Below are 17,008 nucleotides of genomic sequence, written 5' to 3' on the forward strand. Positions count from 1 at the left end.
ATCCCCAGAGTGTGAGCAGCGTGCTCTGGGGTGACCCCCCTGCAGTCCTGGTCCAGCTCTGGGGCAGCAGCACAGGAGGGACGTGGAGCTGTTGGAGCGAGGCCAGAGGAGGCCATGGAGATGCTGCGAGGGCTGGAGCAGCTCTGCTCTGGAGCCAGGCTGAGAGAGCTGGGCTGGGGCAGCCTGGAGAAGAGAAGGCTCCTGAAGGGGAGACCTGAGAGCAGCTCCAGTGCCTGAAGGAAACCTGGAAAGGGGCTTTGGACAAGGAATGTAGGGACAGGCCAAGGGGAATGGCTTGAACCTGCCAGAGGGGAGACTGAGATGAGCTCTTAGGCAGAAGCTCTTCCCTGTGAGGGTGCTGAGGCGCTGGCACAGGGTGCCCAGAGAAGCTGGCCCATCCCTGGCGCTGCGCAGTGACTGCTTTAAGTAACCCCGACAGCGCTGAGGCAGCACACGGAGACACGACCCCATCGCCGTTACCAGAGCAGAGCCCCCTCAGCCGGCACTCTCAGCCGGCCTCAGCGCGGCCCGCGGGCCGGGTCGTCACTTCCGCGGCCGAGAGCTGCTTCCGGGCGGCGCTGTGGAGAGGGAGGGGCTGCCATGTCCGCTGCGGGACGCGCTGCCGGGCCCGGCGCCGGAGCCGCCTCTCGGTAAGAGCCCGCCCCGAGCACGGTTGTCCCCGTGGTCGACGAGATGGGGCCCGCGGGCCCCATCTCGTCGACCACGGGGACTGCGGGGACCACGCGTGTGCGGAGTGGACGCTCCAGCCCGCGGGCCTGAGGAGGCGGCGAGGGCGCTGCGGTCGGACCCGCGCTTCCCCCTCACCTCCCGGTAGGGCCGGTGCCCCAGCCGCTGCTGGGAGACAGCCAAGAGGTGCAGAAAGAGCCCCTTGGCGTAGCTGGGGTGATGAGGGGATGCTTGTGCCCGGGATAAAGACCTCGGCCTGGGCCCGGTGGGGTGCCCATGGGGTTGTGGGGAGCCTCAGCACAGGCAGCCCCACTCAAACCGTGCAAGAAGGCACTTAAACATCTGTAATGGTTAGTGTTGGATGGGTCTGGTTGCTCACGCTGGAGCTTGTGCAGACAAGTTCAAGAGGGGATGTGTTTGGTCTGGGGAGAGTCATGACCAGTTGGGCTTCACAACGTGTGTTGGACCCAGCTCGGCTCTGCTGGATGTTCCTGGTTCTGGGAATGCTGTGCATTGCTGCTGAAGCTTCATGTGAAGCCAGCTCAAGCACAGTATGGCTTATTAGTTTGGTTTCTGCTCTGCATGGTATGGCTAAATTGTTTCCAGACTGGAGCTAGTTCTTGATGTAACATAGCTGTGGTAATTCATAGAATCACAGAATGGTTGGAAAGGACCTTAGGATCATTCAGTTCCACCCCCCTGCCACAGCCAGCAACACCTCCTGCTAGACCATGTCCCCCAAGGCTCTGTCCAACCTGGCCTTGAACACTGCCAGGGATGGAGCGTTCACCCCTGTCAGCGTTCAAGGAGATGAATGTTCGTTCAGATGGCGTACAGAAAAGTCTTGGTGGACTTTGCTTTTGCTACGGAGCTGAGCTCTGCTTCTGTGAGGCACTCAGTGGTAGTGTAATAACTTCCAGCTGGTAATTAAAAGCCAACCATACTGATTAAGATAAGATTTCTGTGATTATCGTTATCTGCCTGTGTTGTGTGGTTTCCTTCAGCTTTGTCTGTTGCAGATTATCTTAAATTCATGATTCTGAATCAGGTTTGTTGGGAATCACAGCAATTCATGTGCCTCAAGTCACTGTTTTTGTAATAAGCTACTTATAAAAGTGCATATAAAGATAGCAGCTTCCTGCAAAGCTGCTGACCTCTGAGGCTGTACCTGTTTAGGGGTTTTTCTTATCACCTCGTGGTGTGATACTTCTTACTTGTGCAGTTCTGCAGTCTCATTTTTGCCAGGCAAGCAGCAGTACACAGGCACTGTCTGTGTCCAGCAGCCAGCAGAGGTGAGGGTCTCACTGTTTACAAGCCATTTGGATTGCTCTACAGGGTCTTCCTGCAGCGTTTGCCTCCCTGTTGGCTCTTCCATGCAACCCCAGCAGTAGTTATGGCACCTCCATAATTATTGGGTTGTGCAACAAATGGGATTGAAAACCTGTCACTTGCCCATCACAACTGTGTGCAAGAGCTGTAATAATTCCCAAGTAACTGGTGACTTGGGAAGGACTTACGGCTTCTCAGAACTTTGCCCTTTAAATATTCAGATGTTGAATGGGTTTGGAATTGAATATGTTAGAGTACACTTCATTAAGCAGGTTTCCAAGTTTTGTGTCAATGGGTTGGACTACCTCTATGGCAGTTTCATGTATGATTTCCTAACTTCCGTGTACCAAAGGGTGGTTGTATATGACTAAACATAAAACTGGATAGACTATACTGAAATGTTTCAGTTGAATGAAAAGCCTGGCAAGTGTGTTCCCCTGTGCAAGTCATGGTGTGCCTGAAGATTCAAGGCTTAAAGCAGATGATGTGTTGAGACCAACCTACAGGAGCTGTCCACATCCCAGGAGCTTCTTTCTGGGTCTTGAAATTTGTGTTGCTTGTGTTCGGATGCTTACAGTGCTGTTTCTCTGAGAGGCCCCAGCTGGAGCACAGCATAAAGTATATGGCATCTCTAAACCTTGGGGAATGGTTCATATTTATGTAACTATCATTCCATCATCTGCAAGTCCATTTTGAAGATCCTACAAATCAGTCTCATACTAATGTCTTTCCTGTGACAGTTTTTTTCCCATTCTATTTGAGAGAGTTTAAGAAAATCTGCATTAAACGTGATTGATTTTTAAGATGAGCAGGACAGGAAAATGTGTATTCAGGACCAGGATCATTTGAAAAAGTAGGTGATGGTTTTTCACAGCTGAATTTTGAGTAGCAGCTGTCCTCAAAACCACGTGGAGGTATTCTCAGTCACCAGTGTCCCACCAGAGTTTCCCCATGCTGCTTTCTTGGTAAAGGCACCATTGTTCTCATCTACCTATTGGGGAAAATGCTGTCACAGAAAACAATCTTGGTGGTTCAAGGCTTTGAAGTTTAACAGAGGAGTCTGGTCCCATTCGCAATCTGATGCTTTGTTCTATGCCTTTAGAATAGCTCTTGAGATTTCAGAAGCTGTTGCCTTGATTATTCTGTGTGCTTAAACCCCCATTTCTTGTCCATCCAGAACTTCTGGGGTGTTGGGAGGGGAGCTGGCCTTTCTACAAGATGAAGGGACTCAGAGATAACTTTTTTCTTCATTATCTTGAAGTGTTGTCTTGGTATTCTGGAAAACTACAAAGACACCTGAGATTTGATGCTTTCCTACGGTAGCGTTTTGTCTTTTGTTAGCTCTCATGCCAAGCCTGCTGCTATGTTGACCTTTTTGGATATGAGGAAAAATGAATTCTTCTGGCTCAAAGAAAAGGAAGTTACAAAATACTCACTTTTGCCTGACCTGAAGAAAGCAAAAAAAGCCCCTATGAGTCAGTGGTACCACTGCTCTCCTGCTCTCAGCATTTCCAAACAAGATAGCAAAAGTAGTTTGACAGTTCTGTGAAATGTTAACCTGTGCAGTGGTTTTCCAGGACCTAAATAATTTAACTTTATGCTGAAGAAAAAACAGCACCAAGCTGTTGAGGAAGTTTCTCTAATCTTTGAGTGAAATGACCTTTTTTTTGTGGATACTGTTCTAAAAAGCACACATAACTGGTCTTTACTGAAAGTGTCGTTGCTGAGCTGCCTCCAGAACCCGGTGTGTGTCATGCAGCTCCTTTTTACAGTTGATGGTAAAGCCTGAAGCAAGGAAGACACTGGATACCTCCACCTTTCCAGTGTCCTTAGCCAGTATGTCACCTTCCATAGAATCACAGAATGGTTTGGGTTGGAAAGGACCTTAAAGCTCATCCAGTTCCAGCCCCCTGCCACGGGCAGGGACCCCTTCCACTGGAGCAGCTTGCTCCAAGCCCCTGTGTCCAGCCTGGCCTTGAACACTGCCAGGGATGGGGCAGTCACAGCTTCTTGGGGCACCCTGTGCCAGCGCCTCAGCACCCTCACAGTAAAGACTATGCATGTATAGTACATGCAGCTCTGGTCAATGTGTCTCAAGAGGGAGCAGAGAGAGGCAGAACAGTGGTTGCAGGGGATGGAGCAGATGCCTTCTGAAGAGGTGTTGGAGGTTGGGACTCTGATTTGGAGAGAGATTGTAATCAAGGTGTACAAAATCTTGGAGGCATGGAATGTGCTAAGAGCAGAGCTGCTCGCCCAATCCTGCTGTACCAGCGCTAAGGGCACTCAGAAACTCACTGGAGATGGGTGTGAGACAGCCAAGTTCTGCTTGTGACAGGTTATGAACGGCCCTGAGTGGCTGTGGGAGGTTCAGAGAGGGACTGGACAGTGAGGAACAGGTTTGCGAGTGGGTGCTGGGGGACAAGCAGGGATGTGGTTCCTGGCGGGTGTGTGTTTGGGGGATGGTGGCCAGGCTCCCATTATCCCCACTGGTGGCTTTTCCTGGAGGGACCATTTGTCTGCCCATCGCTCCCAGTTGCCTCTGCCAGCAGGACTGATGCGGTGTGAAGCGAATGGTGCAGTCTGCTTGATGAAAAGCAGCGGCTGTTACCAAGCAGCTGAGCATCAAACACTGTCATTTAAACTGGGTTTTAACCCCAGTAAAATATCTCAAATATCCAGTACTTTATTCTTTAAGTTTTCAAACAGGTTACTCTAGCAACTGTTGTTGCTAAGACACAAATAGCTACAGATGTGCTCAGAACTGATGGCACTGTGATAAATACCATGGCTCCTCTAATGCAAAATAACAAAAGAAAGAAAGAAATTTGCTGGAGTCACAACCTTTTTCATAAAATCCTGGTGCAGGTCGAGAAACTGAAGCAGTTTCTCTAAAGAACTATGGATTAATTTCCTGGTGCTAGTTACATGACTTTTTGATATGTATTTAGGATGGTGAGGCGCTGGCACAGGGTGCCCTGAGAAGCTGTGGCTGCCCCATCCCTGACAGTGTTCAAGGCCAGGTTGGACACAGGGGCTTGGAGCAAGCTGCTCCAGTGGAAGGTGTCGCTGCTCGTGGCAGGGGTTGGAGCTGCATGAGCTTTAAGGTCCTTTCTGACTTAAACCAGGCTGGGATGCTATGATAGAGTTTTCTACTTTGCTTCCATTTGCATAATGTGTTTTGTAGCTAAAAGGTTAATGGCAGTTTGTGCCATGTTAGCTCTAGCTAGAAGAGATTGCTGACTTCTTTCTGGGCTCAGTGGGAGTTGTTTTTCTCAAGTATGAAGTTGTTATTTCCAAATCTTCCTTTTGTGCAAACAGTTCTTTCCCCCATTAAAAAATTCCCTGCTGTGATTCAAAATCCAATTGAAAAGGATTGTGTAAGGACTGGGCAGCCAGTGCGTGGCCTGTGTGAAGGGACTGCCCAGAGCCCTGCTGGTGACAGCCCTTCAAGGATTCTTATTAATGAAACAGGCATTGCTTAGGGTAAGATGTATTTATGCTACCACATGTTATGTCAGTAATTTTCTCACTTTATAAATACCTTTTTTAATTTTTTAATTTCCATTTTAAGATCATGACATTTTAATCAAACCCTGTTTTTTCAACCCGTCAGGACTCTGCTTGTCATAGCCTCTCATACCTTCCAAAATAGGACATCCCATCTGCCTCCCCCCCAAACTTTCCATAAAATCATAGAATCACAGAATGGTTTGGGTGGAAAGGACCTTAAGATCATCCAGTTCCAACCCCCTGCCATGAGCAGGGACACACCACACTACACCGTGTCGCCCAAGGCTCTGTCAGACCTGGCCTTGAACACTGCCAGGGATGAGGCAGCCACAGCTTCTCTGGGCACCCTGTTCCGGTGCCTCACCGCCCTCACAGTAAAGAAGGGAAGAGTGCCTGAGGGGGAGCAGACAGCAAACCCACAGAGGTTTTTCCTTTGCTATTCTCCACAGTATTTTGAGACTATCCATGTGTTGTGCTTGTGTATCTGGGGGTGTGGGATGTGCAGAGGATAGCAGTTAAATCTTTGCTGGGAGATGCACTGGATTTGTTCTGATGGGAGATGAGCAGGCTGGTGAGCAGCACAGCTTTCGTTCATTAACTCTATCCCGTTTTCTTGGTTTTAAACGGCTGCTCTCTGCTGCTGGACGAGGAACTGAGGAGAGAAGTGTGCTACAAAGGGGGTGGATGTAACAGGCAAAGCTTGAAGATGGATTTGAGAGGGAATTGTTCACAGTTGTTCTGGAGAGCAAGACTGTTGTCTGAGGAGTTGGTTGTTGTGTAAGAAAGTAGGGTTTGAAGTTAGAAACCTGAGTTCCTTTTCCCTCTTACCTCATTTGTCTGTTCAAACACTGCAGTAACACACCTCTTCAGTTCCGCTTGGCTGTCAAGTACTGAATGTGCAGCCATAACAAGTATGACATTTATAAATGAATATGTGAATGCAGTGGGAAGGAGATAGTGCATTGTGTTACCTGCAGGAACTTGTGAGAGCAAGTGATTTGTGTTAAGTATTTCTTTCCTTAGTGGAAGAGAAAAGCTGGATGAGCCCCTTCTCTCCTGCTCACCCCTGTCTGTCTCTTTACATGTCACTGGGTTGCATGAGCATCTTAAACACTGTGATTTCCCTCTTTTTAAAGTATCTTTAAAGCTGGTTGAGGTTGTAGTCAGTCTCACCAGATAGATGCCTGGGTATGTAAAATGCTCTATTTACTCACTCGTTTTGTTGCATCATTGTGATGGTACAACCTGATGAAGAATTTCCATTAGCTTGTTTTTGCCTGAAGGAAGGAAAAATGCAGCTTTAGTACATAAAACTGTTCAATCCGTGACAGCTCCTTAAGGGGCTGGCTTATTGCAGGGCCCAACTAGGAACCAAGCTGATGCTGTCATTTCGTGTCAGCTTTAATCAAGGTGTTTCAAAACACACTGGGAGATTCTTCCCAACTTCAGGGAATGCCTGGTTTTGCCAGACCCTCACGAGAGATCCCTGCAGGAGCAGGCAGCGGGCTGGCTCTTGCTGGAGTCACAGCTTTGCCTATGATGGATACCAAGTTTGAAGTATATCAGCAGCTTGGCTGATGAAATATTACCACAGTTGGATGTAGGAATGCTGAGATATGGAGAAGGATAAAACTGTAGAGGAACTGTGGTGTGGAAAGAGGAGGTTCTACGGATTTGCCTGCTCACATCCTGGTGTGAGGGGCAGAGGTTGCTGCCACCGTGGGGAGATGGTCAGTAGTGTTCTTTGCCTGAAGATTAGAACTTCAGTTATAAACCTGCAGAATAAAAAGCCCTCGGTGCTGTGCAGTGCACAGCAGTGTCACAATGTGCATCTTCTCTCTTCGCTCTTTCTCTTTATTTCTTTGGGTGTTTTTAATTAAATTGAAAACCAAAAAGGGACTGGGAGATCCACCACTTCCCACCGTGCCGAGTTCTGCTCTTCCCTGAATGAAGCGGTTTGTCACGTGCGGAGTGGCACAGAGTAGAAGCACATTGCAAGGAAAAACCCAGCTCTGGTTGGGGGATGCCGTAGGTCGCTTTGGCTGCGCTCTCTGATCCCATGTGCGTGGGATAGATTGGCATGAAATGCTCCCCTGGAAGCATTAGACTCTTCTGCTGGTGCTTAATTCACGTATTCATTACTATTCATGGTAAGGTGCTGGCCCTTGAGTAAACAGGAGTGGAGATAACTGCGTAGATGACTTTATTATGCATACAAAGCATTATAGCTACTGCTGTAAGAGACAATTAAAAATGGTTTTGTAAATACTTTAGCAACAGAAAGGTGGCTAAGGACAATCTCCAACCTTTATTGGATGTGGGAGGAAATGTAGTGACAAAGGATGAGGAAAAGGCCGAGATACTTTAATAGTAAGAGCAGTTGTTCTTGGGATACCTGTTCCCCTGTGCTGGGAGACAGGGATGGGGAGCAGAATGAAGCCCCCATATGGTCAGTGACCTGCTACACCACTGAGACACACAGGGTGTAGGGCTGCATGGGGTCCACCCAAGGGTGCTGAGAGAGCTGAAGGTGTGCACCGAGCCACGTTCCGTCACTGATCAGCAGTTATGGCTCACTGGGGAGCTCCCAGTTCACTGGAGGTTACCAAATGTGATGCCCACTTACAAGAAGTGCTGGAAGGAGGCAGCTCCAGGCCTGTTAGCATGAGCTCAGTGCCCCCTGCACCGAGCACTTGATGAGGCTGCACCTCGAATCCTGTGTTCAGCTCTGGGCCCCTCTCTACAAGAGAGACATTGAGATGCAGGAGCGGGGCCAGACAAGGGCACCGGAGCTGGTGCAGGGCCTGGAGCACAGTGTGATGGGGAAGGGCTGGGGGACCTGGGGGGTTCAGTCTGGAGAAGAGAAGGCTCAGGGGGGACCTGATCGCTCCCTACAACTGCCTGAGAGGAGAATGAAGCCAGGAGGGGCTGGGCTCTGCTCCCAAGGAACAAGGGATGGGACAAGAGGAAACAGCCTCAAGCTGCACCAGGGCAGGTTTAGATGGAGCTGAGGAACAATTCCTGCCCCAGAGGGTGCTCAGGCATTGGAACAGGCTGCCCAGGGCAGGGCTGCAGTCACCAGCCCTGAAAGTGTTCACACGCTGTGGAGATGAGGCCTCAGTGCCATGGGTTGGTGGTGGCCTTGGCAGTGCTGGGAATGGTTGGACTGGATGAGCTTAAAGGGCTTTTCCAACCTAAATGATTCTGTGATTTTATTTTAACTTTCTGTATAACAGATATAATTTTGTTAACTAAAGCTTTGTTCTTAGGGAAATAGTGGCTATTTGAAAGTAATGTAATCCGCTATTCAAACAGGCTTTTTCTACTCAGAATAATTACTGCTCATTGCCGAAACTATTCTGTGATCCTATGATTCATTCATTTGCTTCCAGGTGCTCCAGGATGCCCTACTCATTTGGGAAGAGAGTTTTGTCTCAAGAGTAACTCATGGGTTCTGGGAATCTTCTTGTCTTTCTAATTATTTAAGTCCTTCTCAAAAACAAAATTAAAGAGCTGCTCAGAGCTTTCAAACAGAGCATGGAATGGAAAGTTATTGCTTGGGAAGTATGGATCAAAGTGTGATGTGAGATCCTTTTCATAGAATCAGACTGGTAACAAGAACAGGACAGGACCTATTGGTACCTATTTCATATATTCTTGCTGTTGGCGTTGTACTTTACACTGCTTTTCATGATCTTTGACTGCCAGGGTTTCTTTTCAGCCTTGCTTTTTCTCTGTTATTCCTACAACAAGTTTAAAGGAAACAAGGTTTTATCTGTAAAATAAACCCAGTTAAAAGTGATGAGGGGGAAAACTGGAATACTAACAGTGGTACTTTGTATTGTCGACTGTTTTGTGTGCGGTGTGAGTAGGGTCATTTCAAAAGAGCTATTGAATAGAGTTTTTGTGACTTCAGTTGATTTATGGTTGAGGGAATATAGGTAAGTCTGGTTAGGGAAGGCAGCTGTTAGGGGAGGAGAACACTTAAACCTCAATGAAATTTTACCCTGGCATATGTGGCATGCCAGACCCTGACCTGTCATCAAATAAGGGAGAAGAAATCCTTTGTGTTTTCCTGGTTAATAGGGCATTATCCCAGCTGCAAAGCATCCCTTCGCTCTGCACGTGGGGCTGGCTGCCGGCTGCCTACACGTGCAGGAAGCTTAAGTAGGTCTGGAAGGGCCAGGATGGGAAAAAGCAAGTGCTTTTAGGGCACCAGAGAGTTGAGTTCTTCAGTCACTTTGCATGGGGACAGTCTCATGATGTGTAGGTGAATGCTCCAGACAGGTTGGGAAAACAGAGAAGAAGGAGGTGAAGAGCCTCTGCATTCCCACTGAGGTTTACAGCCCAACTTCTGTGGCTGTGGAGGCAGGAATAGGTTGGACCTCAGCACAAAACGTCACTGTATTTGATTTCTTACAAACCACAAAGTGTTTTTGAGCATGTCCCCCTGTTAAGACCTCAGAAGTCCAGTCAGTAACTGGTAAGAAAATTGTGGGAAGTACTCTATGATCAGCCCTCCAAGCTCTGTTATGGATAGATCCTCTGCTGATCTTCTCCCCATGCAGAATGATTGATTTCCAAAAGAGGGGTTGGAACTGGATGATCTTTAAGGTCCCTTCCAACCCAAACTGTTCTATGATTATGTGATTTCTCCTGGTTTCTGTAACCCATTGAATTTGTCCTCTGTGTGCAGTAGTGTACGCATGTGCATGTGGAAAAGCCACCTCTGCTGGGCTGGGTTAGGAGGCTCCTGCTGGCCTTTGGTGCAGTGGAGATGGGGCTTGGCTGAAGAGGTCAGGGTTGATTTTAGTGAACTGGGTCAGAAATGAGAGGGTGAAAGGGGGGCAGCAGGGTCCCACTGTTGGTGAGCAGTAGTTGCTTGAGGGGGAAGCAGTGGAGGACATGGACCTTTCTCTTTTGCATAGCAAACTGCAAAACTGAATCAGGTTGTGCAAGTCATCTGCAAGATTCCCTTTTCCTGCTTTTAAAACACAGGGGATAGCAGCTCCAGCGTTAGGATGTAGGATCCCTCTGCTCAGCACTACTGGGTTACCTTAGCCTCCAACATAAAAATGATTTTATAAATGTTCATCAAACTCCTCTTTCTGAAAGGTGCACTTGAAGCAACCACCTTGCTCCGTGACTTTGGCAATGAGCACTCCTGCATCTGAATGCATTTAGGTGTAGAGGCTTGTCCTGGTTTTGTTTTTGTTCGTTATATAAATGTTCTAAATTAAAACAGGTTAGATTGAATCACACTGTTTGCTGACCTACTAGACCAGGCTTGATCATTTAAAGTGTGTTTCAAATCACGGGGCACATGTCTGATTGATACTTTAGCTTCTGGAGTCAGTGTGGTACAAGTAAATGATGCAGAAATGTGCCACGTGCGTAAAAAATCTGGCTCTTGGAAGCTTAAAGCTAAATCCCTTGTTTATGAAATCTTTCCATATGTGAATTTTGTCTTTTATCTGGGAGATGGCAACATGAGTTTGGAAAGCTGGTGGGTGGAATATGTAACAATTAATGTTCTCTGATAGCCTAAATGATAAGCCCCCCAAAAAAGTACATAAAGCTATGAACACCTTTTTTTGACAGGCTTTGAAGACTGCCAAGAACACACGATTCGACTCATTTAAGCATTAAAATAGTAATACCCATGGAAGAGCCTCAAGACTTACCTGAACAACCAGTAAGTACATTTGAAAAGGCTAAAAATGAACATTGGTGATCTCCCAAATGCAGCGTAAAATTACTGTGATTAAGAATGGAAAACAAGGCTTATTCTGAGTATATTTATCTAGAGGTAAAGAATCGTTTTGCTCCTAGTAAAATGTGTTGTACACTTAATTTATTACAGTTTTACAGGCAATAGTAAGAAAAGGAATAGTTATGTATGCTTGAACTCTGTAATGTCACTATGTCAAATAATTACTTATTATGCTCAGAAAACCAGACTGTCTGAAGCCTGCTGTAGAGAAGTGAAAATTCACTATTTCAATGACAGAAGCAGCATGTTAGAGTGTGAATAGTCTGTAATTCTTCTTGGGCTTGAGACCTTGAAAAGATGCTATGCCCCATCATCTCCACAGGGGGAAAGCATTTTATTTAGTTCTTTATTTAACAGTGAGTTTGAGTAGGGAAGCATGTCTTAGGCTAAAAGCTGTTGTCCAAACATCTTACCTCTTTGTGATCCTGCCTGCGTTATCAGTAGCTGATAACATCACCTCACAGGAGCTTCGTAGAGCTGTTATTAATACAGTATGATATGAAGTTAAATTGGTGTGTCTAAAACATACAGGAATTAAACAATAAAGTTTGTATTCATGTAATAGTCCCAAATTAAACTTGATGAAAACTCAACAAGAAGTTGCCATGTTACCATGAGAATGAAGCTGATTTTCATTTTGGAGACCTGTTCACATGCACACAAACCAGAGTAAAACACTGAGGGCAAGTGGGCAACATCCTCATTCAACAGATTCTGATGCTTTTTTAATGTGAGAATTTGGTGTTCTTCAGGTAACCAGTTAGAAAGTACATTGGCACTGAATGAAATGGAAATGGAAATTTCCAGTTGTTCAAAAGATTGCGTGTCACAACACGCAGGTTATGGGCCTGAGTCAGTATGCACAAAATGTGAAGCAAAATCAGCAAAACCAGATCAGTTGAACTCCAGATACATACAGGGTTTAAAACTGAATGAAATGTGTGTATTAAGAAAGGAAATATCATGTAATTAGATCCTTACATGAAGGAAACTGTCTTTATACAGGACATGAGAGACAGGGTGCAGCTAATGTTCAGTACATGAAAGCATTCTCTGTAAGAGAGTCTGCTGTAATTTTCAGCTGAAGATCTTCTTGGTAATTCCTTTTAGCTGTCTTCTGCCAGTCAGTCATTCTGAGACAGAATGTGAGACTATTGATCACCACTAGTAAGTGAGGTGGTATTTTGAGTATAGTGGCACATTCTTGCAGGAAGAAATAAAAAGAACAACCTTCAAGGGTTTTTTTGTAGTGTGACCATTCTTAAACCAAGTGAATTTTCCTATTAAAAGAACAAGAGTAAAGTGAAGTCAGCTTTGCAAAACCCTGTCAGGCTTGTAGCCCACTCTTGATACTGTTCAGTGCAAGGTTTTCTGTGTTTAACCACTGCTGGGAGCTCCTGCTGTGGGGATCTGCTGCACAGGTTCTCTCAAGGACAGCTCTCCTCACTTGTGTCTGAACCTTTGTGTCTTCACAGGTGAAAAAAGCCAAGATGCAGGAATCCAGAGAACAAGGTTTGAGGTATGTAACGTTCAGTTTGATTTAGTGTGGGACTGCTGTTGCTGTTCTTTTATCATTTGAAGCTTCCATTTTAGAAGTTTGCATGCTGTTTTCTTTTTCAGGGCAAATAGGAGTCAATTTTGTATTTGCTGTAATTTTGAGTTCCCAATTACAAAACATAAACTGACCCTTTGGTATTCAGCTACAAAGAGTCTTCATTGCATCATCAAGCATCCTGTCTTTCACAGAATCTGATGGGACTGTCAGGTTCCGCACATAACATGCATTGATTCTGGTGAGAATCAGGATATTTTAATACTATCTGTGCTCTGATTTTCAGCAGAACTCTGTGGGTTACTGATTTGAGAAGTTAAACCCTCTCAAATCGATAGCCTCTTCTATTTAAAGCCATTCTCTGGTACTATTTTTGGTCTCAGTAGGTGCTTCCTGATGTATATCATATTTAGGAATTTATCACTATTCTTACATATTCTGAGAATAGCTGTATTTGGGTTTATTCACTTCCTCTGAGTAGTCACAAATACTGTGGAGAACAACTTCTTTTTGGACAAGGGCCTGTAGGGACAGGACAAGAGGAATGGCTTTCACCTGCCAGAGGGGAGATTGGGATGAGCTCTGTCTAGCTGGTAGGAGGTGAGATGAACCATGTCCTAGGAGGATTTTTTCTCTCTGTTGGTGCAGAGGAGCTGAGGGCAGCACAGGCAGGTCTGAATGTGCCAGAGTGAATGGTGGTGATTCTGCTTCAGTGTATTCCCAGCTTCAGTGCACCTCTGCAGCCCCCCACTACCAGACCTTGCAGTGCAAATCCAGTACAGTTTAATATCTAATTAGAGCTGCAGATCTCTCTCTTAGGATCTCTGTGTGAAATAGCAAAGGGTGCAGAGCTAGTTTCTGTTAAGAGCCAGTTTGCCTCAGGAAGGCCAAATCTACAGTTACAATGCCCAAGTATGTTCATTTAAGAGTTCATAATGCTCATGATTAGCCTTTGTTTGTCCTGGCAGTCATGTGAGCAATGCAGAAGTCAGCGATGAGAAACCTGAATCTTCAAGCCTTGGTTCAAACCTTCCCATGTCCAGTGAGAGTAAGTATCTTCCAGAGTGCTTCTGGTCCCACTGTCTTAGCTCCTTTCTTTCACTGGCCTTGTTACTTTGCTTCAGGAAACACAAGCTTTGGGCAGGACTGAAATCAAAGTTTTCTCATGACAGTTGCAAAAGATGATGGTAGCAACTTTTAAAGAGAAAAGCACTGTTACAAAGGGAGAAATGGTATTGACTGAATCATCCTCCTGCTGTGAACTGGCAATAAAACCATTTTGTGCTGGCTTAACAGTGCTTTTTTTGAAACTTTGCTTAGAAAAAGATATTCAAATATTCAAGATCCTCACTAAAAAACCTTTGTAAATGTAAATGTACTGTGCATGCTGATATTCCATTGGCTTTATTTGTTGGGCTTTGAAACCACCTATGTAATGACACAAACTATTTCTTTTTTCAGTTATGACATGCACTGATTATATCCCAAGGTCATCAAATGATTATACCTCACAAATGTATTCTGCAAAGTAAGTCAAACATTCTTCACTGAATTCTGTAACTCCCCTTTCTTTCTGAAGCATCTCTGGGCTGCTGTAAATCACACTTTCGTATGTGCTGGCAACAGATACTTGTTGCTGCAGACACTGAAGCTGACACAAATCACTCTTCGGGTTCTGTGGCTGTTGTTTTATGATCACAAGGTTAAATAAGCCCTTTCAAGTAATTAACAATGCAACTTGTTCAATAATGCCCATAATATTTGGGGAACAAACAAATTGAACATAAATGAAGGGAAATGTAGGATTTTCTCATCATTCACCACATTTGGAGATCTTAAAGTTCTTCCCATTGCAGCATAAGAGGCACAATAAGTGAAGCTAATTGCTCTCGCCTGTTGCAATAGGGAGTTTGTTCTTCCCCTCAGCCCTGGAGTAAGCACTGGTACTCTGGCATTGTGATGGGGAGGGCTTCCCCTGGTGTCACGACAAGAACCAGGCAGTGTATGTAAATCCAAGAGCCTGTCCTAGGAAACACAAGTGGGTTATTACACCAAAGCACATAGCAGTGTGTATTGTTTCTGCTTTCTGAAGCATTTTTTTTATATATATATCTTCTGGGTTTTAGGCTGAGAGATGCATCATGTAAATAGCTCTTTTTAACTTTTGTTGTTTCTGTTTAATAAGGCCATATGCACATATCCTTTCTGTACCTGTATCGGAAACCATGAGCCCTTACCCTGGTCAGCCTCAGTACCAAGCACTACAGCAGTCTCAGCCCTACACCATCTACCCCCAGACCACCCAAACCTACGGACTACCTCCTTTCGGTAAGAAGTAACTTCTCAAAGACTTCTCAGGGCCTGCAGTTCTTGTCTTCTCTCTCATGAAAAAGATGATGTTAAGCTTAACCAGGTGTGTTGGAGAGAAGAGTCAGTAGGAGAGCATGTGCCTGACTTGAATTGTAGATCAATACTGATCTCTAGATGGGATTCATAGGATATTATTTATTACAAAGCTCTTTTCCTGGCCATTAATTTAGATGCCTTCCCATGAACCTTGTCAGATGGTTCTTCGTTTGGGATCATACTGTTCTCTAGATGTGTATAGCTGTGTTTGTGCAATTTCCTTGTCAGGGAAATCCCACAAGAGCCCATCCTACAGCATCTCTGCAGGATATAGGATGGAAGTATTTTTCCTTTCCTTTTTGCTGACCAGGATTAAGACTTTTTTGTTATTTCATCTGTCACCAAATACAGATTTCATGCTAAAAAGTCTCCAAGTTTGCTGGGCAAATAGGTTTACTTAAGTTGCTCTAATACTTGAGCCCTTTAATAGCCTCTCCAGTTTTTGCAAATGCTTGAAGGGTAAGAGTCTGTTGTAAGTGACCAGCTGTAAATACTGTATCATGCTCTCAAAAATGTACAGTGGCAGAGACTGTTCTGCCCCTTAGCACCGAGCACTGATGGATTTGGGGGTAACATTCCATTCCATGCAGGTAGCCTAGGAGAGCACCTGGGTGCTATTGTGAAACAGCACGGCAGTGGCTGAGCCACAAGTGTCTCTCAGGGCTTGTGGTCACGCTGTAGAACTGAAAGAACAGAGCCTCTGACAGATTTACCTGTACTGCTAAAATCTTCATGCCTTGAAGTGTAAAAGGATGCTGTTGTGAGATCCTCAGTCCCTGCTGGGAAGGTTCCACCAGCTGCTGTGGGCTTGGGATTTTTGGTGCGTGAGGACATAGTTGACTCTGTGTTACATGTCCTGGGGAGCCAAGGTTCTCTGCCTGAGCTCACTTCATTCTCTTGGAGAAAGAGTTTTGCCCTGAAAGCTGAACGAGTGTGGAGGAGCCTGATGCTGTTTCCATACTCCAGTCTTCAGTGACCAGTGCAGTTTGTCTGCTGGCTTTCTAAACACTGCCTTCCTCATTTTTTTGTCTGATTGTAGTGTTGTGTGTTGTCATGATGGTCTGTTACCTACTTCCCTGGCAGTGTTCAAGGCCAGGTTGGACGGGGCTTGGAGCAGCCTGCTCTAGTGGAAGAGGTCCCTGTCCATGGCAGGGGTTGGAACTGGATGAGCTTTAAGGTCCCTTCCAACCCAAACCAACCCACTCTGATTCTACAAACCCTATGTTATGGTTGCTGGAACATCTTGCTGTTCCCTGGGTGCCTCCACTTTGGTTTCAGTGCCTTGTTGCACTGTTTCAGCTGTATCTGAACAGTGGCTGGTGTTTTTCTTGACTTCATTTATTTGGCGTTTATTGATAGTTGCTGTGGACAGTGCACGGGGACTGCTTTGGAAATGCTCAGGTGTGTTACTGGGTTGTGTGGTTGGGTTTCTTTAAGGCAAGTATGTGTATCTATGTGGAATGCTCTCTTGAAGTGTTAGGCCAAGATGTTTGAAAAGGTGTTTTAGACTTAATTCTAAAATTAGGAGGGTTGGAAGGATGTGGGGAGGTTTGTTAGTGTTTTGTGTGCGTGATGTTTGGTGGTGGTGGTAGTGGTGGCTGTACTGGGTGTGTGTGTGTTTGGGTTGTTTTATCCCAAGGTTCTGGAATTCGGAGGTGCTTCCGTGCTTAGTGTTATACTCTGAATGTAACAGGAGAAATTCTCCTGAAGACCAAGGCAAGAGATCAGCATTTCTGTTGACTTCATAGGAA

The 17,008-nt window shown here is 45.7% G+C and overlaps 1 protein-coding gene across 3 annotated transcripts in view; it reads left to right on the forward strand.

Annotated features, from left to right (window-relative positions):
- The first annotated feature begins 531 nt into the window (after nucleotides 1-531).
- EYA3 (EYA transcriptional coactivator and phosphatase 3) overlaps nucleotides 532-17,008 on the forward strand; it is a 33,968-nt gene continuing 17,491 nt past the window's right edge. For 2 of the 3 annotated variants that reach the window (XR_013958282.1, XM_080632500.1), the window contains exons 1-6: nucleotides 532-650; nucleotides 11,128-11,221; nucleotides 12,775-12,818; nucleotides 13,820-13,899; nucleotides 14,313-14,379; nucleotides 15,037-15,179. Coding sequence is in view for 2 of the 3 variants with exons in the window: in XM_080632500.1 (XP_080488626.1) it covers nucleotides 11,189-11,221; nucleotides 12,775-12,818; nucleotides 13,820-13,899; nucleotides 14,313-14,379; nucleotides 15,037-15,179 (367 nt within the window). In the remaining variant the exon portion in view is untranslated. Of the gene's footprint in view, nucleotides 651-725; nucleotides 832-11,127; nucleotides 11,222-12,774; nucleotides 12,819-13,819; nucleotides 13,900-14,312; nucleotides 14,380-15,036; nucleotides 15,180-17,008 lie in introns of those variants that run through there. The other variant, XM_080632501.1, reaches the window with a different exon arrangement.

The sequence above is a fragment of the Psittacula echo genome (genome assembly GCF_963264785.1).
Source record: "Psittacula echo genome assembly, chromosome: 21".
Classification (NCBI taxonomy): Eukaryota; Metazoa; Chordata; class Aves; order Psittaciformes; family Psittacidae; genus Psittacula; species Psittacula echo.